Consider the following 26,596-nt stretch of genomic DNA (forward strand, 5'->3'; position numbering starts at 1 on the left):
AGCCGCCACCTCAGCCCTTCCCGTCCCTCGGCCCCTTCCCTCAGCCCCTTCCCTCAGCCTCTTCCCGCCTCCCGCGCGCGGCGGTTACGGCACGAGCTCCCTCCCCCGAGGCGAGCGCCCCCTGCCGCGCCGCGCCGGAACTGGGTCAGGCGCCCGAAGTGGGCCGAGGGGGCGGGGCCGCGCCCGCCGAAGGGCGAAGGGGGCGGGCGGACTCCTCCCGCGTCGCGGCGTGGTGACGCGGGGGCGTCTTGCGCGTGACGTCGCGGCGGCTTTCGTCCTGCTCCCGGTCTCGCCCTCGCCGCCCCTCGGCCCGTTCCGGCCTGCGCCCGCCGCCCGCTGCCGCCATGGCGAACGTGGCCGACACGAAGCTCTACGACATCCTGGGGGTGCCGCCCGGGGCCTCCGACAATGAGCTCAAGAAGGTGCGGGGGAGGGGCGGCGGCCGGTGCCTGGGGAGACCGGGCGGCAGCGCGGTAGGGTGTGTGGGGGGTGCCGGCCTCGCCGCCGGGTAGGGCCCCGCGGGGCGGCTGAGGTGGGGGGGGGGGGCGGTCGGTCCTGGTGCCGGCGGGCGGCAGGGAGAACGGAGCCGAGAGAAGGCTGTGGGGAGTATGGCCTGAAGGCGGCGGCCCGCCCGGCTGAGGCCTGCGGGGGGGGAAGGGCGCGGCGCCGGGTGAAGGCGCCCGGTGCCGCCTGAGCCCGCCGAGGTAGGCCGCGCCGCGGGGCCGCTGGGGCCTGGCCTGCGGGCGGGCGCCCGAGGGAGCGAGGTAGGCCGCGGGCAGGGCCCCCGGGGCGGGGAGGGAGGCGGGAGCAGCGGGACCCGGCCGTGCTTCCCCGTGTGCCGGGCCCGGCGGCGCCGGGACTCTGTTCGACTCGCCCCCGCAGCGCCGCGTCCCTCCCGCGCGGCGGAGCCGGTGTTCGCCGCCTGTGAAAGGCATTCGGGGTGTTAAAAACCCTCGTGACGGACCAGTAGATTCTGACTGGTGCCATTGTCCGCCCCACGTGTAGGCCTTAGTAAGGGTTCGTTTTCCTCACGTATTTGACCCCTCCCAGGCGGAAAGCGACACGGTAAGGTAAACAAAGAAGCCAGGTGAAAACTTGGAGCCAGGTCACCGGTGTAGCAATTCGCTACATCCATTTTATTCTGTAGCGTATAAACCACTTTTTTTTAAAAAAAAAAAAAAATTAATTATTTTTTTTTCTAAAGGGACTTAATGATCACTTACACGTGAGGGGGGGGATAATTAATTAGACAGTTTACTAGCAGTGACCTGCTTCCGCTGATGGGTGGTGCTGGTATTAACAACTATGCGTTACCCATCATGCATGGGGTAGCCTAATTTGTGCGGGGATAGGCAGTTGCAGTGTTGAAATAGTGTTAGAGGTGGAAGGCCTGCAGTGAGAAGATAGTGCTGTACGTCAAACACCATGAAGTATTTATTTTTTCCTTGCTGGACTCTTTTAAAGGTATTTTTGTCCTGTAAAAATGAAGAACTGACAGCATTTTTCCCCTCAGATAACCTGCGCTGCTCAATATTAATTGCTGTGGATTAGAGTTATCGTGGAATGTAAAGTTTCCAACGGCCTGCAATAGCAAAAAATTCATCTATATCTTATTGTCACTGAGAGGTCACATGGATGCTTTATTAATCATCTATTTTAACCTATGTAACAGTATAGAAAAGTGAAAACAAATAGGTAATTGCTTAGTCAAAGGGGGCTGAAAGAACAGGCTTTAACACTGATTACTTAAATTAACTTGTGTTGAAATTATAATATGGTGCCAGTGTAGACCTTGGTTCTGGATCTGTTTCTGATTAAATAAATAGTGGTAGCTTCCTTTTGGGTCATGAGTAGTCTTAAGAATTGCTCTAAACTGGAATGTTGTTATCAGCAAAGACACAAGTGCTCTCTCTTTTTAAAGATCACCGTGCATGCTCATTTTTTCCTGATTAGATAATGTTATGTAGCTTTTCAGTTTAGTGTTCTGTTTGTTTTTTTTTCTTGGTTAGACTCCTTAAAATATTTTCAGAAAATCCTTTATTATTACAGAATATGTAGGTTTGTGGAAGATTATGCTTTGTTACTGATGGGTAATTTGTCCTAAAAGACCAAGGTTTTTTCTTTATACTTACTTTGGTTTAGATTTTTTGGCTTGTAACATCAATGTTTTTATTTTTGTTTCACTAGTTCCTTATCAAACTTTATTTCTTGATTGCATGCAGAAGTATGGAGTATTTAAAGATAATCAGTAAAGAGAAGTAACTGTGCAGATATAAAAAGGAAATCTTACTTGTTCCAGTACAAAATGAAAAGTTGTGATCTCTTTAAAGCTTTATGTGTAAAGCTATAAACTCTCAACATTGTAGTTCTAAAGAGCTAGTTTAGATGCTCAGTTCAACAGAAACAGAGCTTTTGAAAAATCCACTCTAATAACAAGTGTTTCGGTTGTTTGCAGTTGCACCACTGTAACTTTTTTTATATGTATAATTAAAAATATAAAATACTGTATACCAGGTAATTTATTAATATCTGTTCTCTGATTGTTACTGGGGGGTCTTGAGGTGGAGTGGGGGAAGAGTTGAGGTTTTTACTGTCAAAAACTCAAACTGTAGGAGAAGTCTCTGCCTGTCCTGTTATTTGCTTTGATCCTCTAATGTATAAGCAAAACAAATGAAGTACCGCTGTAGGAAAAAGTGATAGTCCTGAGAGTCGAAGTACTAGTCAAAAAAAAGGCATTCTGAAAAATATGTTCTGGAAATTTGGCTGTACTTACTCCTATTACTGTTTTAGAATAATGAGGCTAAATAAAAGCAATGATCTGTACATTTCTGCACATGTAACTCATATGCTTAGTTCAAAGTGAGATGAAATCTTCCATTACTGATAGGTAAAGAAGAATAAAAGGATTATTGTGAGGATTGACTGATAGAGTGAACGAGGAGCTGAGGCAGCCATTTTGTTGTTAGTGTATTGCTGTGATTGAGGTGAAAGAAAAATGGGTTGAAACTTAAGCTCTCATATTGTAGGTTTTGAGTGGGTTCTGTAGAGTAAGTAATTTTAATGAAAGTCCAATGTGGTTCTTCCTGTAAGTTAATAACGATAAGTAGGAAAACTAGTTCTAGCTATTGTGTGCTATAGTTGTGTTTAAATCAAAGTGTAGTTAATTTATGCATATAGTAATGTCATAATTTTTATGTATCAATTCAATGTATAAGTAACTTCAAAACACTTTATTAGGATTTCCTTTCTTCCTGAAGACAGAATTTCCTTTCTTCCTTGAGTTTCTCAGAAAAGAACAGATAATTCAAAAACTTACACTAATTTTGTACCTCTTTCAACTAGGCATACAGAAAGCTGGCCAAGGAGTACCATCCTGATAAGAATCCAAATGCAGGCGACAAAGTAAGACTTAATCTTTAAGTTTGATATAACAATAGAGTCTAAGGGATGAAATACAGGTGCTGGGGGCTTGCTCTTACAAGTTTTTTCAAAAATAGTAACTGTGAGAGGGAACCCTGTCTTGTCTACTTCTTCCCAATCTCAAAATCTACCAGTGTACCTCGTGAAAAAATGCAGGAGTTGGCTGAATCAAATTGGTTGGGAAAGTAATGCTGAGGGAAAAACTGCCTCTCTTCATCTGCCGAGATGGTGTCAACTGGCATTGGCACCTACATAGGTATTTGAAAAAGGTAGAGTCAGTTTTCCAAGTTTTTCCAATGTGGAAAAATGTTTGTGTGGAGGTTCTTGAAACTGCTGCAGCATAAAACAAATGGCATATGTGGGAAGGTTGAATTAGATTTATTATGCTAATAGCAATTAAAAAAATGTCATTTAAGTTGACTTAGCTGATTCTCTGTAACGGAACTGAATTTCCAATGGTTGCTTAGAGGTGAGCAGAGGTGACTATGAAAACATTCATTTGTTTTGAGGACAAACACATTAATATGCATTTTAATAAGTTGCTCAATTGTTAGCGTATTTTAAGTGCCTAAGATGTCTTGAAGTCTTTGCCATTAGGATGTAGCTGGATTTATTTTTTGACTGTTGGCTACTGCAGTATTGCGTATTTGGGGGTTTTCTTCTTTGATTGGATTTTTTTTTGATTGGGTCTTTTGTTTGTAAGAAAGCTCTTGTGCTAGGCGTAGTAAAGAACAAAGTCAATGACGTTTTTCAATAAAATGTCATATTTTATGATAAGAGGTAACACAACTAAGCCCAAGCCTGACTGTTAAGTCCTGCATATTAGAACAAGGGTGGAAAACTGTTCTGTTGTGTACCTTCTTAATTGGTCGTTTGTGCTGGGCAACAAACAGTAGTAAAATGCTCGCTTGAAGTTCTGAATTGTCATGGACTGTTTTGACTCTGTTCCTCTTCTAGTTCAAAGAAATAAGCTTTGCCTATGAAGTATTGTCAAATCCGGAGAAACGTGAGTTATATGATAGATATGGAGAACAGGGTCTTCGAGAAGGTAGCGGTGGAGGCAGTGGAATGGACGATATTTTCTCCCATATCTTTGGTGGTGGATTGTTCAATTTCATGGGTGGCCAGAGTAGAAGTCGTAATGGTAGAAGAAGAGGAGAAGATATGATGCATCCACTCAAGTGAGTATCTTCATACTGTAACTTGTACTTTCAAGCTTTCCTGATCAGTACTTGTCTCTGCTGGTTTATATTTTTTTATATGCTTCTCAGTTGAGATACTCTGCAATCTGCACCTGCTTTTTAGACCTGTGTGTCATGCATAGCCCAGAAGGCAGTCATCTTGAGTTGCTCTTCATGATTGATTAATTTTATAGACTACCTAATAGTTTGTTTTGCCTGTTATTAGTATGTATATACTTTGTTAGCATAACTTTCCTGGTTTTGCTCCATAATTATGTTTGGAAGTTTCATCTTAAAAAGGTGCTCAACAGCCAAGTATTACTTACTAGCTGGATTCTTAGGGAAGCAGAGGTGCAAAGGCTTTGGAAAGACTTAAATTGATGTGCATTCATAGCGTAATACCAGCTGGAACTAAAGGTGGACTGCATAATTAATGGAAAAGTGTGTGTGGCGGGTTTGAATGTGGTCTTTTTTAAGCTATGCTTGAATATTGCATCTAAGTGTGTATTTTAGATCTCTGCTTGCTTGCAGCCGTGACTGGCTTTTTGCTGGCTGAGCAGGTCCATTCTAAGTTTTTAAGTTAAGCTGCATCTTTTCTGTGATTGGCAAACCATGCTTAGTAAAGTCTCTTGACTTCTACATGCTTCCTTAGTTTGGTAGCTAGTACTGCATGCTCTGTCATTAATTAGCTTTGGATTTGTTGTTATTTGTAAACACTGATGCCAGGCAACCTTTTCTCAATACACTGAGTTGAAATTTCTATCTGCTAACAAACCCTTTTAGGAGAAACACTAAATGTGTTTATAATCTTTTATAAACAATACATGAAAGTTATTGGAGTTTGATAGTGTATTCAAGAGCTTCTAAAAGAAATTAAAACATGAACGCATCTAAAGAATTAAGCGGCCTTGGGAACATGCTAAACCCTCCCCTCTAAACTACTGTTGGGAATTGTCAGCATTGATTCACCAAGGGGAAATCATGCTTGACCAATCTGATACCCTTCTATGATGGCATGACTGGCTGGGTGGATAAGGGGAGAGCAGTGGATGTTGTCTACCTCGACTTCAGCAAGGCTTTTGATGCTGTCTCCCATAACATCCTCATAGGTAATCTTGGGAAGCGTGGGTGAGATGAGTGGATAGCGAGGTGGATTGAGAACTGGCTGAATGGCAGAGCTCAGAGGGATGTGATCAGTGGCTCAGAATCTAGTTGGAAGCCTGTAGCTAGTGGTGTTTCCCAGGGGTCAGTACTAGGTCCAGTCACATTCAACATGTTCATCAGTGACCTGTGTGCCCTCAGCAAGTTTGCTGATGACACAAAACTGGGAGGAGTGGCTGACACCAGAAGGCTGTGCTGCTATTCAGCGAGACCTGGACCAGCTGGAGAGTTGGGCAGAGAGGAACCTGATGAGGTTGAACAAAGGGAAGTGTAGGGTCCTGCACCTAGGGAGGAGTAACCCCATGCACTAGTACAGGTTAGGGGCTGACCTGCTGGCAAGCAGCTCTGTGGAGAAGGACCCGGGAGTCCTGGTGGACAACAAGTTGACCATGAAGCAGCAGTGTGCTCTTGTGGCCAAGAATGCCAATAGTCTCTTGCAGCACATTAAAAAGAGCATGGCCAGCAAGTCGAGGAAGGCCATCCTCCCCCTTTACTGTGTCCTGGTGGGGCCACATCTGGAGTTCTGTGTCTAGTTTTGGGCTCCGCAGTTCAGGAAAGACAACGAACTGCTGGAGAGAGTCCAGCGGAGGGCTATGAAGACAATCAAGGGACTGGAGCATCTCTCTAGGGAGGAAAGGCTGAGAGACCTGGGTCTGTTTAGCCTAGAGAAGAGAAGACTGAGAGGAGACCTTATCAATGCTTATAAATATATAAAGGGCAGGTGTCAGGAGGATGGGGCCAGACTCTTTTCAGTGGTGCCTGGTGACAGGACAAGGGGCAACAGACACAAGCTGGAACACAGGAAGTTCGTCTGAACATGCAGACAAACCTGTTTACTTTGAGGGTAACAGAGCACTGGAAGAGGCTGCCCAGAGGGGTGGTGGAGTCTCCTTCTCTGGAGAGATTCAAAACCTGCTTGGATGTGTTCCTGTCCAAACTGCTCTAGGTGAACCTGCTTTGGCAGGGGGGTTGGACTAGGTGATCTCCAGAGGTCTCTTCCAACCCCTCCCATTTTGTGATTCTGTGATCTCTTGTGGAAAGCCCAATACAGTAGTAAGTATTCTGTATGTATTCTTATGTATGTATGCATGCTATGAATGTTGTCAGGACTGTCTAGAGAGGTTGGTTTCTCACCTGTCTGGTAGAACTAAAAAATAAATCAACTACAACGATACAATGAAACCTAAAATGCTAGATCAGCTTGTTTCCTATTGAGAAACATGAGCAGTCTGATCTGGTTTCCTTTGATTAAATTACAGCTTTTCTCTGAAACTATGTTCAGGATTACACATGTATATTCATATGTATGGAATAGTTTTTAATGACTCTTCGCAAAAGCTAAAATGGAGTCTTATTTTAATAGCAGATTTAGTCTTTTTATGAAGATCTGTTTTTCTTTAATTTGTCCTAGGCAAGTTATTTTAATTATGTGGTAAAAATAAGTTGTTAAATGATAACCCAGGAGAAATGCTTTATTTTGTAGAGTCTCTTTAGAAGATCTGTATAATGGAAAGACAACTAAACTACAACTTAGCAAGAATGTCCTTTGTAGTGCATGTAATGGGTAAGTTTGTTTATATTTTTGAGTTCTCTGGTTGCTTTTTTGGCATATAGTGTAATGAAGCATATCCTATGTCAGATCTTTATCAGTATGACTTTCTGGAGCCTGCTCTCAGACTAGAAAATTGTTAAACTTGAATGATACTGTTGATGGAGCTGGAACTATTCAAGGGCTTTGTTTGGGAGGAAGGGGGGAGGAGAGAACCGAATTAAAATTGGCAGTGCAATTAGGCATGTTAACCTACTGATGTAGGGGTTTTTTTTGTCGTATGTTTCTGAAAAACTTGCTATTCACGCAACTGGTGCTTTCTATTCTAGGCAGGGAGGGAAGGCTGGAGCCGTTCAGAAATGTAATGCTTGCCGGGGTAGAGGTGTACGTATCATGATCAGACAGCTGGCTCCTGGAATGGTTCAGCAGATGCAATCTGTATGCTCTGACTGCAACGGAGAAGGTAGGCCAAGCTGTTCTGTGTTACTAAATGCATTTAGTTGGATTCCACCTCCTGGTTAAATCTCAGGAGGAACTTATCCGGGGCAGTTTTGCTCCCATCTAGTCAGTTGGGTCTTGATCTGATGTCGCCATGGAGAAATCATTTTACTCAGAACAACAGCAAGGTTTACAGTGTTTAATGTGCTGAAAAGCAGCCTGGAAGCTTGGAGAGTAGGGAATGATTGTTTTTGAAAATACTTAAAGGTGAATATTACTTACTGGTATTACTCTTGTGTTAAAGTAAAACATAAGGTTTTTGTTGGTTTAGGAGCTTTTTGTCTTTTTGCGTTCTAATGTCGAATGACAGGTTTATGTTAAAAATGCAAACCTAAAGTTGGATTTTAACTTACTCAAATTAAGAAGATACCTTTTGCTGAATTGTCTGTGTTTGGGGAACAAGTTCAGCACATGATCTGCGCTTCATGTGATTTCTTTTTAGATTTTCTGCAGTTTGAAGAGTAGTAATGTCACTTTGTAGATGATTTCACTTTTCACAATACTCAGAAATTAGAGTTATATTTTGTGACTAGTCGAAACATTTCATAAATGGTGTTGTCTCTGAACATCTTGCTTCCACAGTTTACATACCTAACCTACACATTTAGCAGTTTCAGCTGCATCATAATGTTATGCTTTGTTTCACAAAAAGGTGGTTTAAGCTGACAAGTTTAGTGTCTTAAGCCAAGTGCATCTGCTTGTGGAACTTGCAGCAGTGTTGGAAATAAGTACTGAAATTGTACAGTGCATGTGGTGTAACATTTTGGTGCTTCTGTACAAAGACAATAGCTTCCTTGAAAAATAAAGATGAAGTAGAACAGAGAATTTAAGCTGTTTTGGCTAGTCATCCTTCAGTTTGCTGGAAGAAGTAATTGCCTTGCTAGAGGTGACGGACAATGTGGAAAAACTATTCAGTTTCAGAGCGTAAAAGTGAAATCCCTTATGTGTGAGAAAATGTTAGATCCTTTCCATGGGAAAACCTATATATTGCTCTTGCATGAAACTCTGATGTGACCAGCGATCTTCCCCCCATTTGTGTGCAAGGTTCTCTAGTTCTGCTGGCTGCTTTTACATAGTACTTTGTGGTGGTGGTCTGCTGCAAAATGTGGCTGCCGATGAACAGAACCCAGTAATCCTTTTTTCACTGTTGTTGACAGAAGTGGAACTAAGCTTCCTAAATGCATTTAAATAATTTTAAATTTGTATTCTGACTTTTAAGGGAGGGAAGACGCTTCAGTTTGGTTTTAGCTTCTTTTTCTTATAGCTGTCATACTCCAGTGTAACAAGGAATGGAAAAGTAGGCTTTTTTTTTTTTAAAGTAGTAAGTTTTGTGGTAAGGATACTGGAGTCAAATCAAGACTTAAGGAACACTAGAAGCTATAGACAGAATCTTGTTTTCGTTCCTCTAAAGCACTCTCACATTTCAAAATCCTTAATAAGACAGCTTGGAAGGTTATGTGTATATATATATTATTTTTTTTCTTTCTTCCCCCTCTTTCAGCTAGGGTAAATGGAGCTTGGCTTTCCTCTTGTGAGGAATTCATAAAGCAACATATAAATCACTAGTTGTGTTGCATGTGTTCTTCAGCCTACTTTAAAATAGTTGGGGTTTTTTTTTTTTCAGAATTGGATGGAATGAGAGGAAATCTCTGAACTCAATTTATCTTTCTTTAGGTGAAGTAATTAATGAAAAAGACCGCTGTAAAAAATGTGAAGGGAAGAAGGTGATCAAAGAGGTAAAAATACTTGAAGTCCATGTAGACAAAGGGATGAAACATGGGCAAAGAATTACATTCAGTGGAGAAGCGGATCAGGCTCCAGGTGTGGAACCAGGCGATATTGTCCTCTTACTCCAAGAAAAGGAGAATGAGGTAATGCTTTTGAGTTTATATTTTAAATGCCTTTTATCTTGGTCTTTAATATTTAAGTGATATAGATGGCTGTTCATTTTAAAGTAATTCATATAGTTGCAGCTCTGGGAGAGATGGTGAATAGCTTTTAATAGATTTATAGCAAGTAACATGTCTTTTCATGGTGAGCCAGAAAGAACTTTGCAAGCCTGTAGCCAGAGGACGTGCAGATTGTGGGGCTTCCTAACGCTAATAAAAGGTAGCTTTCTCAGGTAAGCTCAGGCTGACTTTGACTCTCAGTGAAGAGCCATTCAGGACGTTAATTTCAATCTGCTTTGCTTGTGACACAAAATGCTAAGTGTTGGGGTTTTTTTAATGTCTTGTGACATGGCGGGGAACTCCTATTAAAATCCCCAGGTGGTGCTTTCTATCTCTGCTACTGTACTTGTGGAAAAGCAGCACAGAATGCTGATGTTACCGATTCATTTAACAAAGATAATTTTATAAGTTTGCTAAGGCTTATACTTACTGTATTCCAGAGCATATACATTGCACTTTTGAATTAAATACTGCAATCTATCTTTTTCTGTATTAAAACTCCTGTAGGGCAGAGTTGAGGTGACTGCTTCTTTATTTAATGTTTTTGTTTAGAATGGCCAGGTATTAGCATGATGAAATAAGAAATAGTTTGTGTGTTATACTCTGGAAAAAATGTTGAATGGAATGGTGGTGGGAAGTTCTGTTGTGACAAGAAGAATAGCATTGGGTAGAAATTTAAATTCCAGTCACATATTAAGAATATAATGTTGGTGATCTGAAAATTAGGTACATTGTAAGCTTTTCAAAGCTGTGTCAAGGACTGCTAATTTGTCAATCAGTTTTGCATAGCTCTTTACACATTCTTCTCCTCTTTCGTCTGTAATACTGGTTGAAATGTGGCATCACAGTTGATTTTTCACTACGATAAGGGAGAAACGGTCTGTAAGTTTACAGAACAGTCAGATGTACAGAATGGGATCAAATTCCAGATGGTGGATGCCACGTCTGTCTGAGTCTCTAATGAACTACATCTAGTTTGATAGTATTAACGAGTCTGAAAAATTACATTGTGTTCTAGTGAGCAAAACTAGACTGACTTTTAGTGAAGCTTTTAGTGTTCTTAAAATTTCCCTTGAGGTAGGAGTAGTGGTTCTGTCAGTGGATAAAGCTTACATTTACTCTGATTTAAGAATCCTGAGTGATGGGGCTTGAAGATCAGTTATGACAGCTGTGGACTAATTGCTCAAAGCCCTGCTGTAGATGAAGTTACCTGAAGCAGATGTGTGATGACTAGTTAAATGTTGAGAAATAAAGATGTGGGTTTTTTTCCTACTCCAGTGCAGGGGAAGTAGTGTCAGACTGTCCTAAGTTTTGTGTATAGGTTGCTTGTGTAGAGTATCTTGAGGGTAAGGGAGCACTGCTGCTACACAGGCCTTCTTGCTTAATTTGAACCTTACATCATAGTATATACTGGGGTTTGCCTTATCTTAGATGACACTTCCATCAGGCACAAACTTTCCAAGCTATTTGAATTAACAGAATCAAGCTAACTTCGTACAAAGGCTGTTGCTCTGACACTGAACTTTAATAATAAATAATGAATTCTAAATGATGAGTCTTGTGGAGATATTATTGGACTAGAAAAGATATCTCCTGTTCTTTGGTTTTCAGGTGTTCCAGCGGGATGGGAATGACTTGCATATGACGCACAAGATTGGACTTGTTGAAGCACTGTGTGGATTTCAGTTCACATTTAAGCACCTTGATGGACGTCAAATTGTGGTTAAATATCCTCCTGGAAAAGTAATTGAACCAGGTAAGCTCGAACTGATAAGGACTTCTTTGTGCTTTTGTGATTCTTGAACACTTAATCCCGTTATTGTCCTGTTAACTGAGCCCAGGCTAGAGGAACGAAGGGAATTGTATAAAGATTTGTTCTGAAGTAGTACTCTCCAGCTTACCTCTCTTTGAATTACAGGTTGTGTTCGCGTAGTCAGAGGTGAAGGAATGCCACAGTATCGCAATCCTTTTGAGAAAGGGGATCTTTACATTAAATTTGATGTTCAGTTTCCTGAAAATAACTGGATTAGCCCAGAAAAGCTCTCAGTAAGTAGTTTTTCAAGCATAAATGTGGTTGCCTTATTTGACAGTGTATGCGAAGCGTGTGTGGTGTACCTCACACGGTTGCTTTCAGTGCTAAAATTTAGATGCAAGTACAATTGTTCTTTTAATGTTGTTTATGGGCAACGTGTAACTCGAAAATAGCCATTGGAATATGAATTTATGGAACCTGTACTTAAGGGCTGGGCAGATGTTGGGCAGATGAGGGTAGGAGGAAGAATCTTCCTGCTGCTGTGTGATAAGTTTTCGGAGTGCAACTGTATTTACTGATTGCACTTTTGGTTGATGATATGTGGAGCTGTTGGTTCTTTTTAAGTTGTGTCTTCCAGTTGATACAAATACTCTGGACACTTTTAAATGAGCATGTCCTTCAGAGTCTACATCGGCTTAGACTTCTAAACCAAACCTGGTCTGAGAGGGAGTCTTGAAGTTGTGGGAAACCGCTCGCTTTATTTAGCAGTTGTAGATGCAGTACTGAACACACTTCTTCTTTTGGGGCAGGAACTTGAAGATCTTCTGCCAGCTAGACCAGAATTTCCCAATGTAATTGGTGATGCAGAAGAGGTAGATCTTCAGGAATTTGATACCACTCGTGGTTCAGGTGGTGGCCAGAGACGTGAAGCTTATAACGATAGTTCTGATGAAGAGAGCAGCCATCATGGACCTGGGGTACAGTGTGCCCATCAGTAAACGTTTGTCTAAAAAGTTGCACAAGGATTTTCTTTCAAATTTTGCCTGACTTGTTTTCAACAATCCAGCTGGATTGTATAAGTAATCCAGATGAACCAATGGACATCTATTGCTGTATGTGTAACTTTTAAATTGGTCTATAGTATCTACAGAGTGTAATTTAAACTAACCACAAGCTTACATCTTCATTTTGACTGTGTAGCAGAATAAAGCACTTGAAAGGAAGACGAGACTCCTTTTCACATGGGTTTTAAGTTTGTCCTCGTATCTGTGCTTGATTTTTACCAGTTTTGTGTAGATTTTAAGTTTCATATTTTAAATTCAAATTCTACATTGTAAAGTTTGTGTACAATTTGTCCTGAGGCTTGGTATTTGGCTGCACCTGCATAAGCTGCTACAAGTAGAATAAAGAATTTCATAGCCTGTATCTATCATCTAGATGCATGGTAAATGGGCTTTGCACATAATGGGTTTAGAGCTGACTGGGAACAATGGAAGACTAAATTAGAAGTGGTTGTAAGTTTTTTCTACCATCTTGTGAACGGTTTCTGAAATTAAATAAAAGCAGTTGGTGTATAATATATTTCTTTTGCCTTGTAACTCTTACTTTTCCAGTGGCTTTAACTGTTCTGTGTAGGAAGAGACTACGTAGATGGTAGACGTTTTATACCCACAGGGGGGCTGAAGCTGCTTTAAGAGTAGGTTGCAGTGAGGTAACTCTGGTGTGCCACATATTAAAGTCTTTTTCTTAAAATGAGGTATGATTAAATGGGCACAGGGAAGGCTGCAGCCATGTCCCCTTTGTATGAAGAAAACACAAGGATATCTGAGTTCACTCAAAGTAACAAAACCTTTTAAATGATGATTAAATCCCAGAATAATGGTGCCTTTCGCTTAGCCTTTGAGTCCAATCCAAAGCCTGATTCAGCCTGACTTGCTAGCAAAATGTTTCCAGGTTTTTCTTTTTAAAAATCTCTGTAAAAATGAACATTATGCCTGGCAACTTGTGGTTGCATTGACACAGTTTGTAAAGAAATGGAGATTAGTATTGTACTTGACAAAAAACTTTGACCTGGAAACATACTGATTGGTTTTTTTCCAGTAGTTTGCACTTTGTTTTAACTATTAAGTTTTCCAGCTTCAGTTCTGTTCCTTTTTATATGCTTTTAAGTGGTGAAAATACCACAACAAAGCAAAAGTGTGACCTTAATTATCAGGTGCAGTTCGTTATCTAGGCATTTTGTTGCATTGTTAAGGAACTGTGCATGAGCCTTGGTTGGTTCATGCTGCTGTAGGGAGATTTCTCTCCCTGTTCAAGTGAGGAAGTTGCAAGATGCCTCTAGTGTTCTTTACAAATCTGAAGTGTGACTTGTTTAATTATTGCTCAGATAGTTGTTAACACTTTACCAATGAGGTTGGATGGACAAACTCCAAGGGTTTCCATGTGCTTGGGTAGGCGTTGGCATTTGAGTGTTGCTGAACATCCTTGTTATAGACTCTAAAGAATAAATACTGTTTGACCTGTATTTCAGTATTGACTTCTTATGCTGTGGCATTCTCATCTAGAGAATCTTTATTTTCATTTATTAAAACTTCATGTTGCATTTCATGAAGCTGTGGTTACCTACTCATCCTTTCTCCTGATTCATTTCTCCAAAAAGTCAGTCATCTTAACCTGAAATGCTTAAATAATTAAAATGCCTGTCTCCTGCTTTTAAGTAGTAGATTTACCTCGTTGGATAAAAGGTTTAGAGTACATTCTGTTATCCCCCTACTTTCAAATTGCCTTGGGGGGATGGGGGAATAGAGGAAGGGATTCATGGCAACTTACCAGGAGTCCCTCCCTCTGTCACCCCTCAGAAAAGCAATTAGGAGAGCCTGCTGAAGTGGAGGGGAAGTTGATATGTGGATGCAGTGGGAATATTCTAGTTCCGTTTCAGCCTTGAAATTGCATTAATTTAGGCTCCTGCCAGCAATATCTTTCAGGAATGGTGACTTCTTCAGAGTTGCCCTTATTACATGTGTCTCCCGCTTTACAAAGTTTAGTGTAGAAAAACTTCACACAAATTCACTGTCTAGACTATCTTGGTTTCAGTATCCAAATTGCAAGCACTATACTGCTACGCTTACAAATGCTTTAGCAGTTTATTGGAGAAGTTTAACGCTTAACATAATACTAATGCTTTGAGAGGGCCGGTGTGACTGTCCTGTGAATAATCAAATAAAACAGTAGAGTGTTCTCAGTAACAAACAGCTGCCACTGAAGTACTTCTGTTAGAGGTGCTACTACAACCAAATAAGTATTCTGTACGTTGGGGGAAGGAAGAAAATGCCATCACCAGAACTGTAGCAGAACCATTTAGTTGACACTTTTTTATATCTTTAATATTGGCCATAAGAAACCTCAGGAAGTCTTGTCTACCTTACTTTGTGACACATCTATTTCTGTATATATACTGACTAAAATTAACCTAAAGTTGACTCTCGGGGACAGTCTTACCTGTCCTCTTGAGGGTATTTAAATTTACCAAGGTGTTCACAGGGAATATTTAGTCATAAGATACTGACAGTGGTGTGGTTCCTGCTCACATAAAAGATGAGGCTATGTTCTTCTGAAAAATAGTAATCACTGGAACAAAGATTACTGCTGTTTGAAAAAAATGAAGCATGTCAGACTTATCTGATAATATGCAGCTATTTCTCAGCCCTCCAAATAAAAAGTAATTGTATTTTAGGAAATTGTATTTTAGTTATTAACCCATAACCTTCCACAGTAGCCTTAGGCTGATGCAAGTATCAAGTTCAAGCAATCACTGTAAAGGAGGCACAGGGCACCTAGTTTTATTGTATTTAATTGTGCCTCTCTTAGCACATTTAAAAGGAACATTGTAGATATAAATAGAGTTCTGGAGGCTTCCTAGTTTGGTGACAATTCTTAAGAATGACTTCAGTTGGCTGAAGAGTCCTTGTGCTTCATTACAGTGTGCACCCTGTGAATTTGCCCTTTGCATCAGGGCCCAGAAATGCTTTCCCGGTTCTTAGGAGCAGCCTTTTAGTTACAGAAAAAAGCAAATCTCTAAATTGCAACTCAGAAAATACTTTTAACAAGAGCAGACTGGATTAAACACTAGGAGCTATTTTTGTAATGTGGCTGCCACCATACCCAAACCCCAAGTGAGATCCACAACAAAGGTGTGTTGGCCTGTCTTGCAGAAATTAAAAAAAACCTGCAGGTTTCAATACTGCGTTTCAGTTTTGCTTACCTTAGTGTAATATGCGAGTAAACGGTTCAATCATTCATGTTGAAATGTCTATTTTCCTGCAATAATCAAAAACTGATACCACATCGATGTGATGCTCTTACCAATTCAAGAGGAAAAACACATACTAATGCAGGTTAAGCTGCTGAGTTACAGAACTAACTGTTCATGAATGTTCTGTAACATCTCCGAGATAATCTGAATAAGGCATTTATTCTTGTATTTTCTGGGTTACCAAATAAGAGCATAGTTTTAATCTGGGTCTGATAGTGTTTTAACTTCATGTTGTTTAGCAGTTTTTGTCTGCCATGCCTTGGAAGGCTTTCTTTTTCCCTTATTTGAAACTTGACTGCTGGACTGGCATCTTTACCTGGAAAGATGTTACAAGCCCTTTGTACAAAAATACTAGAAAAATGGGGTTGGCACCACAAGTTACAGTAAGTCTGGGTTAGTAGCTGTCACCTTGCACATTACTGTTACGTCACAGCACAAAACCAGAAGTTTTATTCCTGTGTCAGACTCCCACGTGCCACCACAGAACTGAAGTTACATGTCTTTAAATGCTATTTGAGAATTTAAAAGTTTGCACTTCAGCTCAATTCTAGAGTTAGATTCGAGGAGATTGATACTGGGTAGACAAAAGTCTAATAGTGCCACTACATTCTGCTTGTGGCATGCATGGGAGAATGGCATTAAAAAGCTCTATACTTACAGTCATGTAAAAAACCCCAAAAGAGTCCTATTTAGAATATCAGAGTTAAAAATGTATTTCCTACATACAATCTATTACTGTTCATTATACTGTGAACTGAGGTTAGATTTTAACTAAGCCTTTTATAAAGAGAGTTAGAAAAGTAGAATTATTTTCTTCTGCTTTTGTATCCTTCAGAGACATAACAGGAATTTAATAATACACATCACATTGTAAGCTTTTATATAAAAAATTTACTGAACAGTATACAGCTTTATTAAGACATTATAGACATTATCTAAACACTTCAGAGGCAGCAAGAGCTGTCACGAATATTCTTTAGTCAGGAGACAGTTCCATTAACTTGGTTTAGCTGATGCCTTTCCACAGAGTACAGTCAGCTCGCTCTAAGGGGAGGAAGAAATTGATTTTAGTCGAAGCTATCCAACAGGACTTGGAAGAGAGAGAAGAGTCGCTGTTGCGAAAGCAAGCGGTGAGCAAGCGCTGCCCCCTTCGCTACCTACAGAGGCAGGTCCATGTTGTAAAGTACAAAACAGCTTCCAGCTTAACTCATGTAGCTGTATTCACGTCTAAATACCTGCAAGACTGTACATTCATTAGTATTTTTTATGTCTAGATAGCTTTCTAGTGCTGCACATTACTTCATGCACGAGGCCAGGCACTCATTTTCAGAGAAGTGGCCACTACACACTACAAAGCTTTCCTCAGCTTCATTCTGTTTCAAAACAGTTCGCCTCCCCGCACCAAAGGTAAGGCAGTTCCTAGGAACTGCAGCAGAGAATTAGCAGTTATAGTTCTTACTCGCCAAGGGACACGGAATAATAGAGAGATAACAAGCATTGAAACTTAGCCATAGCTTTGCAAGCCTCTGTGAGTGAGCCAGAGAAGGGCAGTTTGCTCACATGGCAGGAGAGAGTCTAGACAGGCAGGACAGAGTCCAGAAGGAAGAGTTTATGCTTCTGTTGCCTCTCAAGCAATTACCAAACTGCACATGCTTACTTAAGTGCACTTACTTTTACATATTATCTGTGTGCAGCAGTTCTTCCCTCCCTGGTCCTCCCTTGCCCTATTCCTCCCTCTACTTTAGGCTTAACCTCAGAAGAATTAAAGCACTTCGAATTTGCATTCACGACAGTCTCCCACATGAAAACCTGAGACGAAGTGTCTGAATATTTCGATGCAAGGCCATTAGTTTAAGCTTACCACTAAGTTATGAATATGCTGTACTGTATCTTGATTTAGTAGCTGCACGTCAATGTTACGGAGGTCTCCACCAGCCGTACAGAGTGTCTAAAGGTGAAGAGAAGCAGTTTTAAGATTAGAAAAAAACCAAAACCAACTATTATGAAAGTTCTTACTTGCACAGTCAGCTTTTATGAAAATCATGTGCTTCCTTGTTAACACTGCAAAACTTCAGTAACCATTTTTCATTTAGGGGTAGCAAGAGCTATCACTGACTACTCACAATTTATCAACTACTCTAAGATGAATTTATTTATTTAAAAAAAAAAAAAAAAGAAGTTTGATACCTGTCCATCAGCCAGGGGAATGTTTACAAACGGAACAGTTTTATCTCGGGGTACCGATTTACTTCGTAGTAACATGCCCTGAACCCTTCCACGGGTAGGTAGGGTTCTGGAGACAGGCTGTTGTGGTCCAGCACTAGGATACAAGAAAAGTGTTACTCAGAGGTGAACTTCCTACGCTCTGCAGGAAGTCTTCAAGCGTGAAGCAAATGCAAGTAGTAGCAAACATACCCAATAGAAAGGCAGTCATTTCTAAGTTTTTCCAGTTCTGCCAGAAGACGACAGGAAATCCAACCGGCAGCAGCATTTACTGCCACCACCAGGTGACATTTTCTGACCCCGAAACAGCGGTAGCCCTAAGCCTGTGCTGCAGGCCAGCGAGCAGGCTGGCATTTGAGGCACTCGGTAAGAATATCCATTCTCCAGTATCAACAGCGAAGGCTTATAGTTTTGGATAGAGGAAACTTCATGTCTCAGCACTGAAGACAAGATGTGTGCTGTGACTGTCTGCTACAGAGGGAGACACCAAGAAACACCAAAGCTGCTGGCTTTCAGAGGTACAGGGCATGTCTTGCACCATACAAAATTCACAGAATGATATGGGGTTGGAAGGGACCTCTGGAGATCATCTAGTCCAACCTCCCTGCCAGAGCAGGTCACATAGGAACGTGTCCAGGCGGATTCTGAATGTCTCCAGAGAAGGAGACTCCACCACCTCCCCGGGCAGCCTGTCCCAGTGCTCTGCCACCCTCAAAGTGGAGAAGTTCCTCCTCATGTTTAGATGGAACTTCTTATGTTCTAGTTTCTGCCCGCTACCACTTGTCCTGTCACTGGGCACCACTGAAAAAAGACATCCTCTGTCACCATGGCACCCGTCTCATTCAACAATGGGCCCACGTTTTCTCTAGTTTTCCTTTTGCCTCCAATATACTTGGAAAAAAAAAAAAAAAAACACACACCAAAACACCAAGCCTTTCTTGTTGACTTCCACATCCTTTGCCAATTTTAATTCCAAGGAGGCATTGGCTTTCCTCATTTCATCCCTGCATACTCTAACAGCATTCCTGTAACCTTCCCTTCTTCCACGCACTGTAAAATTCCTTCTTCCACTTGAGCTTTTTCAGAAGCTCCCTGCTCAACCACGCAGGTCTCCTGCTTTCCTTGCCCCATTTTTTTTTCCTGAGCTTCTTTCATGATATATTTGTTCTTATTCCACTTCACATTTGTAACATTTGGGCATCTTCTGCAGGGAAGCAAGCCTCTAAAATTTACAGCAAGCCAAGGTGAAACTAAGCCACTTGCTGGTTTAAGTTAGTGGGTTTTTCACCCCCTCACTTCAGCTGACGACTTCTGCCAAAACCAAACTCTGTAGTGTGTGGAGAATGGTAACAACTGAAAGCCTTAACTGTTCAATGTGCAAAAATCTGATTGTCAATTTATTTGGTTGGGGTTCTTTTGTTGGTGGTGGTTTTGTTTGTTTTTTGGGGTTTTTTTCTGGGTTTTTTTTGTTTGCTTGTTTTTGTTTCTTTAAACCCAAACAGCAGTATTGATAACATTTTAAAAATGAAGCTTAGGCTCTGAAAGTTAGTTTAAGCTGTAAACTATACCTTCAAACAACAGTGAGTGGGAGTAGAATTTATACTCTTAATCTGTTAGGTGGTTTGTGGGGTTTGGGTTTGTTTGTTGGGTTTTTTTGGTTTGTTTTTTTTTTTTTTTTTAAACCTGGCTTAGTTAGGACATCAAATCCTGTACCTCAATGAGAAGTTAAGACCCACAATAAAAGCAGGATTCACATCCCTACTACCAAATCTAGTGGCAGACCGTGAAGGTCTATTAAATCTAGATTGACAATGACTGATTAACATGTAGGTTGCAGTTAATGTAGATATTTAGTATCTTGGAATTTAACAAAATTATTTAAGAACAAGTAAAAATCCCTTACCTTTTAGATAGCTTTGGCACAGCTTTGAAGTTTGTGGCACTGCAGTCAGAAGCAAGAGACCTGACAGCATCAGTCACACTTACAGAAGAGTGAGCAGACCTAAAAAAAAAAGAAGGGAAAAAAAAACACAACAAAAAAACCCACAAAACCAACCCAAACCCTACCCAAAACCAATATCCACTTTTTTTTTCCTCCTCATCTACTGTAGGGCTTTAGCTGGGATGAAGATAGACAGCTGGTGGGTTAGAGAATGCTGAAGTGCTCCATGACAGAGATCTGGTGTGTATACATGTGAGGAAGCCCTCCTGAGGTAGACATGATATAATGGGACCTAACACCATAGGGGAATGAAATATAATTTATGTTAGTAGATAAGAGGGGGCTGCAATACCCAAGTGGGGTATAATTAAGGGTGCATCCACAGCTTTTGATTTGAGTGCACAAAAATTTCTTGGGAAGTTTTTTTCAGCAGGAATTAATTTTTCTAGAATACTTGTCAGGATATTTGTCCTCTGTAGTTGACCCGAATCCAGAGAATGATTTTTATTTTTTTTTTCCAGTTCTGGATTTTAACTCAGTTCACAGAAATCTTGATGACAGGAGTTTACCTCACTCCTTCCCTTTTCCCACACACATTTTGCGGATATTATATGGGCATGTGTTTTTGTCCCAGTGTTAATGTACTTGAATAAAAGCAACCTTCAAAGACTGAAAAGTTTAACTTCCCCAGGCAAAGCAGCCTTCTCCAGTTTGATTTTGTTGGGCCAAAAATTCTATAATCCCAATTCAAGAAGTAATTAAACCTGGCTACAATTTTTTTTATTATTATTATTTCTTTTAGGCACATTAAACACCGATACATTATTTAAATTGCATTTCTCTGAAGACAATTTGAATGTATCACAGTAAGTGCCAGTGGGTACAAGTATACACCCTGGAGCTGTATGTGTAGTAATAGCTTCTCAAAAAAAAAAAAAAAAAGCATTCATGCAGATATCCACCAATTTTTTAATTCATTAGATCTCATAGTGAGACTCTAGTTTGGTCCATCATGGCTGTAAGTAGCTCTAGGGTGGTTTTACAAGTGTGTATTTTCCTGCTAATGACACCTCCATTTCAGCTATGTATAAGGGCAAAATTATTACAGAACAATTCATTAGTCCTAGCAGAGCAACAAAGATGTTTCCCTGACACACTCTCTTCCATTAAGTACTGTTTGGAAGTCTATACTGGTTACACAGATTCAGGACTGTGCACCATTCGGTGAGTGAGAGGCACAGCTACATCCCCTCATCAGCGAGGGGTGCTTTTTGTTCAGGGTTCATGTCACTACAATGCATCTGATTCAGGTTATGGAAGACATCTTTACCAGATATACTCCTGTTGCCCACAAATCTCAGCTGCTTTATCTGAAGAGAGTTTTATTCAGCATTCACAAGTTCAGGTGAGTTTAATAAGCTATCAAAGGTCAGTCTTACCTAGAAAGAGGCTTGAGTTTGCTGTTTAAACCAGAGGACAATGAAACCAATGACTTTGTTTTAGACACCTGAAAGGGTACATGTAAGACTGCAGTTAAAAGAAGCGGCATTTTGAGGCAAAACGATAGATACCACCAGGGAACAACACTGTAAGAATACCTAGTTGATAAAGAACAGTTAAGCCCCACAGTGCTGTCTTTCATAGTTCTAAATATACATAAAATGGCAAATATACATTCCAAAACAAAAGTTTCATAATGCCAAAGAATATTTGTTCATACCAAAGTTCTGCATAAACAACCATTTCTCTAATATACACCCTTCTAACTTCTAAGTCCTCTTTTAATTAATGCCTGTTACTGTGCATATAATCTTTTTGTCTCTGTTGTCATCTTGCTACCTACCTCAGCGTCTGGCTGAGGCATTGTATTGCACAGACCGAGACAGTACAATTAATATACCTGTGCTATTTGGTTTTGAGATCAAGGTGGACAAGAACACACAAATAATGCAAGTATAGAAAAGCATGTATTAAAACATAAAGTTGATTTAAAAAAAAAAAAAAAAAGAGGCAAACAAACCCTAACTTTCAACAAAAAATGGTTCCTCAAACCACCAAGTTAAGAGAGTATGACTATGCCAGTATTTGCAAGTCTGTGTGAATGAGTAACCAGAAGCGCAGATACCATATTTCATGATGAGATTAATTTGCTATGGAGTTTAGCCTTGCTTAACTTAAAATGTTGAATTTAATTGAACTGATTTTTCAAACAAACCACAGGCCATTGGCCTGCCCAGTCATAGATCTAGCTGGGTTCCTAGCAGGTCAGAACTAATTTAACCCCAATTCTGTTTATTCAGAACAGACTTACTTTTTTACATATTTTCGTTGCAGAAACATGCTTGGCATCTTCATATTCAACAATTGTAGTTACCTTAACTAGAAATATATTAGAAAGACAAGGAAAATGAAGTCTCATTAAAAGCACAAAACACCACTTCAAACTCATTTGTTTGAAGCCCGTTTACCCACTGACAGCTATTATCAGTTCTGCTATTTGATGGTCATTCACCTGGGACAGAGTTCAAAGCAAACTATGCCTGTTCGTCACAGACCCTGTGACACACAGGACAGTTCGACACCAGATAACCCTCCAACCCCCAGACAAAATAGAATTATATTTCAGTGATGGTCTTTCTTATTGCATATTTTGGTGTATGAAGAAATGGCATTTTCCTTACAAACCTCAATGGGCAGGAGGTCAAAAGCAGAACCGATGAGAAAATAGGGGTGGCTTTCCTAGCACTTCTGCTATACTGTAAAACACTGACAAGTCACTTAAATCTGTCCCTTGTCACCATTTTCAGCGATAAATCCAAAGGGCAGGAACTCTTATCTCATGTTTTAAAGTATTTGAGCAGTAGCATAGTTCATGATCCTCCACACTGAACGCTGAGGGGACCTGTATGTTTTACTTCCAGTTACACGCTTTTCCCTCTTGTATCCTTCAAGTTTAACATTCACTTTACAAATGCCCTGTTCAACCAGTAAAAAAATGAAAACTTAAGAACCAAGCTATATATTAATGGATTGGCTTGCCTTTTTTGCTGTTGGTCCTCGAGAGTTTTGGATTTGGTACTTCTTCTAGAGAGCAGTCAGTCTAAAAAAAATGTTTATTCAACAAGGGAAAGTCAACGGATTTTGCCCAGTAAATGTGATTCATCCTACAAAAGGCAGTGAACTAAAAGGGCATGAAAGAAAGTGACAGAAGTAGGATTGGCTAAAAAACAGTTTATTTTTTCAGAAACATCTGGATTTCTGCCCACAGATGACGCTGGAGGTATTTAAAAGACTGGCAGACGTAGTGCTTAGCGATATGGTTTAGTGATGGTTTTTGCCAGTGTTTGATGGTTGGACTCGGTGATCTGAAAGGTCCCTTCCAACCTAGACAATTCTATGATTCTACAACCCTGAAGCTTTAGGTAGTGTTCACAACTGCACCATGGCTGGCTGTCTAGCCTTTTCATATCATCTTCTATTTAAACAGACAGCCAAACCAAAACATTTGTCTGAAGCGCTTACAGCAGGGACAGAAGACTTCTGTTCTGTAAGCTGTGATAAAATTTGAAAACACACACTTACCACTGCAGCAGCAAGAGCCACTTCCTCCCCTCCTTGCAAATCTGCAATTAAAGGAAGTAACTTGCTTATATGCTATTACTTGCATAATTACTATCTGCAGGTTCTTATCTTATGGGCTATGAACCACAACACGTAATTCAGGATTACAGTTGCTTAAACAATTAAGCTTAGCTGGCATATATGTTGTCTTTGAACAAGACTCAAGTCTCATAGGACAGTCACTCCTACAAAACAACACTGAAAATCTTAGGCCATTTCAGTATGTTTAACCTTGGAAAGGACACTAAGCGTGGTCACACGGTACATAACCCCAATTCAAAGAGGAAAAACCCCCCATACATTGCACTCCTGAAAGTTAATGCTTTTAGGCAGAAGTTTTCAAGAAAGACACTGAAATACACACTTAGCAAAGGCTTACAGTAAACCCAAATTCTCCAAGAGCCTTGGGTTTGATCTTTATGCAGCCCCTGCAATTTCCAGCCACACGGTAGATTCCAAAAAGCATCAGTTGTCACCAGAAGATCTATCTGATGCTGACTGTACATCACAGCTTAAACTGCTGCATAAATGCGAGGCTTAAACTGAACTTGTTTGCTCATCATCACAGGTAAGCAACTAGATGAGAAAGGCTCAGTAGTAAAAGACTTCAAATTAACAGAAAGACAAAATAATGTCTGTGGCTAGGAACAATAGATTCAGATGGAAAGAAGTGCTTAAGCTTTTACACACAGAAAATACTAGACTTGTAATTATTCCTTGTCTCTTCAGGCTTTAAATAAGATGAGTTAAGAGCACACATATAAGAAGGCTCCAGAGTCTATACTTGAACAGGAGTGCTTACTGAGCAGCTGCAGTCTCATACCACTGCTGATGAGCTTAAAATACACAGCAAAGTAAACTTTCTTCATAAAAGTCACTAACTTTACACGTTTTCTCACATTAGCCAGGGGTACATCACGCTGTAACGACATCTGCATTCCTGGCCAATTTAAGACCACACACACTTACTAAGCAAGTCTTTTCTTCTCATTTTCCTGATGGCAACTGGCATCTTCAGCAGCTCCACCGTAAACGCCTTCTCAGCTGTCTGCAGAAGCGAATGAAGCTCTTTCTTCATTTCCTGGATATTTTCCTTGGCTTTAAAACAAACAAACAAACAAAAACAAAACAGGCTTTTATTGCCATAGGTGTTGCTTCTTCCCAAGTCGCCATCGGCCACGCTCCTCAGGCTGAGGAGAAAGGCGGCGCAGACAGGCAACTCAGATCTGCGGCGAGCGGTGGGACGGCGGCCACCACTCGCCGTCGCGGGGCTCCCGCCGGGCCCCCCCCTCGTCCCGGAGCCTCTCCTCGCCAGGAGCCGCTGTCCCCCTCCTCCCGGGCCGCTGTCCCCCTCCTCCCGGGCCTACCCTGCTGGTCGAAGTCGCTGAGGAAGAGCGCGATGCGTTGGTCCTTCTTCTCCTGGGAGAGGGCCCCGCGGTCGGGCTCCACGCCCGAGTCGGTGCTGCGCCGCTTGCCCGCCGGCTTCTTCAGGGGCATGGCTGCCTCCTCGCAGGACACAGCCGCCGCTCCTCGCCAGGGAAGCTTTTGTAAGAGCGGGGGCTTCTCCCTCCCCTCCTTCTTCTCCTCCCCCGGGCCCGGGCGGGCACACCCTGAGGGGCGGCGGGAGCGGGCGGCGCCGGCCACCTGTGAGGGGCTGCGGCGTGAGGGGACGGGGCGAGCCCGGAGGCCCCGGTCTGTGGGGCTGGGCGGGGAGGGGGGGGTCCCCCGGGGTTCCCGGGCCCTCCTGTCAGGAGGGAGGGAAGGCGGGAAAGAGGTGCGGGGAAGCGGTGAGGTGGGAATCGTGGGGTCCCCGTCTCGATAGGGCAACGGAGCTGGTGAGGGGTGTGGAGAACAAGTCTAATGAGGAGAGGCTGAGGGAGCTGGGGTCGTTCAGCCCGGAGGAAAGGAGGCTGAGGGGAGACCTTATTGCTCTCTACAACTCCCTGAAAGGAGGGTGTAGAGAGATGGGGGACGGTCTCTTCTCCCAAGGAACAGGCGACAGGACAAGAGGAAATGGCCTCAAGTTGCACCAGGGGAGGTTCAGGTGGGATATTAGGAAGAATTTTTTCACTGAAAGGGTTATCAAGCCTTGGAATGGGCTGCCCAGGGAAGTGGTTGAGGCACCACCCCTGGAGGTGTTCAAAAGACGGGTTGACATGGTGCTGGGGGACATGGTTTAGTGATGGGTTTTTTTGTCAGAGTTAGGTTGATGGTAGGACTAGATGATCTTGAAGATCCCTTCCAACCTTGATGATTCTATGATAGCGCCCCAGGGATGGGGACACAACCAGGGGCTATCTCTGGCCAAAAGCTGGGGCCACGCATCCTGACAGGAGCTGGGTGCGCTTTGTCCTGGTGGCACGACATTAATTGTGCTTTTTTGTTAATCGCTTTGAAGCGGCCGCTGCTGACCTGGACGCATGAGGAGCGGCGGCGGGGCAGGGGACCGCTTCCATCCCGGGGTGAGTGGTGACCGGCGGCGGAGGGTGGCCGGGCTGGCAGGGCTTGGGCAGGGACTTGGAAACCTTTTTGCTGTATTAGAGGGACCCTCTTTCACAGCTGAGGTTTGTTTTTAGCAGTTTTGCTGCTGTTCAGCGTGCGGATGTGCAGTGCTTCAAAGCTAGCAAAGCGAATAACCTGTTCTGCCCGAGGCGGGTGGTTACAGCTTGTGCAAATTCTAATCAGGTGAAGAGAGTATTTAATAAACATATAATAATGTGGAACATCAGAACGGCGTGACTACATGAAGTATTGAATGTATAAAAACATTCAAAGCCATATCCTTAAAAGTAGAATTCCTAGCAGAAACTTATTACCTCACATGCATTCCAATAAAAAAATCACACCAGAGATATGAGTATCTCAGCTTTTCTACAAAGGATCAAACCTGTATTCTCTATTGACCAAGGACACACGTAAAAAGGAATTTAGATAATGTTTTAAAACACTATTGTTTTTCACACGGTGTATGAAGTTCGTGTTGCAAG

At 41.7% G+C, this 26,596-nt stretch overlaps 2 protein-coding genes across 2 annotated transcripts; one reads left to right on the forward strand and one right to left on the reverse strand.

Moving 5' to 3' along the window:
* Nucleotides 1-219: 219 nt before the first annotated feature.
* Nucleotides 220-14,137, forward strand: DNAJA2 (DnaJ heat shock protein family (Hsp40) member A2). Its single transcript, XM_074158207.1, has 9 exons — nt 220-422; nt 3,343-3,402; nt 4,378-4,601; nt 7,246-7,326; nt 7,641-7,774; nt 9,484-9,680; nt 11,370-11,514; nt 11,677-11,804; nt 12,321-14,137. Exons 1-9 carry the CDS (start codon nt 345-347, stop codon nt 12,507-12,509), a joined length of 1,236 nt encoding a protein of 411 aa, XP_074014308.1. The 5' UTR covers nt 220-344; the 3' UTR covers nt 12,510-14,137.
* Nucleotides 14,138-16,819: 2,682 nt separating this feature from the next.
* LOC141471605 (borealin-2-like) lies at nt 16,820-25,106 on the reverse strand. Its single transcript, XM_074158208.1, has 10 exons — nt 24,977-25,106; nt 24,579-24,707; nt 23,571-23,611; nt 23,028-23,088; nt 22,300-22,367; nt 21,428-21,495; nt 19,950-20,048; nt 18,011-18,143; nt 17,685-17,771; nt 16,820-16,867 (listed from the first exon to the last, which is right to left on the reverse strand). Exons 1-10 carry the CDS (start codon nt 25,104-25,106, stop codon nt 16,820-16,822), a joined length of 864 nt encoding a protein of 287 aa, XP_074014309.1.
* Nucleotides 25,107-26,596: the final 1,490 nt, after the last annotated feature.

This window comes from Numenius arquata, chromosome 13, assembly GCF_964106895.1.
Source record: "Numenius arquata chromosome 13, bNumArq3.hap1.1, whole genome shotgun sequence".
In the NCBI taxonomy this organism is placed as follows: Eukaryota; Metazoa; Chordata; class Aves; order Charadriiformes; family Scolopacidae; genus Numenius; species Numenius arquata.

Coding starts and splice junctions, on each gene's coding strand:
- DNAJA2 (XM_074158207.1), top strand. CDS start 345: ATGGCGAACGTGGCCGACACGAAGCTCTACGACATCCTGGGGGTGCCG. Junction 4,602..7,245: donor GATATGATGCATCCACTCAA/GTGAGTATCTTC, acceptor TTTATTTTGTAG/AGTCTCTTTAGAAGATCTGT. Junction 7,775..9,483: donor CTCTGACTGCAACGGAGAAG/GTAGGCCAAGCT, acceptor ATCTTTCTTTAG/GTGAAGTAATTAATGAAAAA.
- LOC141471605 (XM_074158208.1), bottom strand. CDS start 25,106: ATGCCCCTGAAGAAGCCGGCGGGCAAGCGGCGCAGCACCGACTCGGGC. Junction 24,708..24,976: donor CAGCGACTTCGACCAGCAGG/GTAGGCCCGGGA, acceptor TTTGTTTTAAAG/CCAAGGAAAATATCCAGGAA. Junction 22,368..23,027: donor GAGGACCAACAGCAAAAAAG/GCAAGCCAATCC, acceptor ATATATTTCTAG/TTAAGGTAACTACAATTGTT.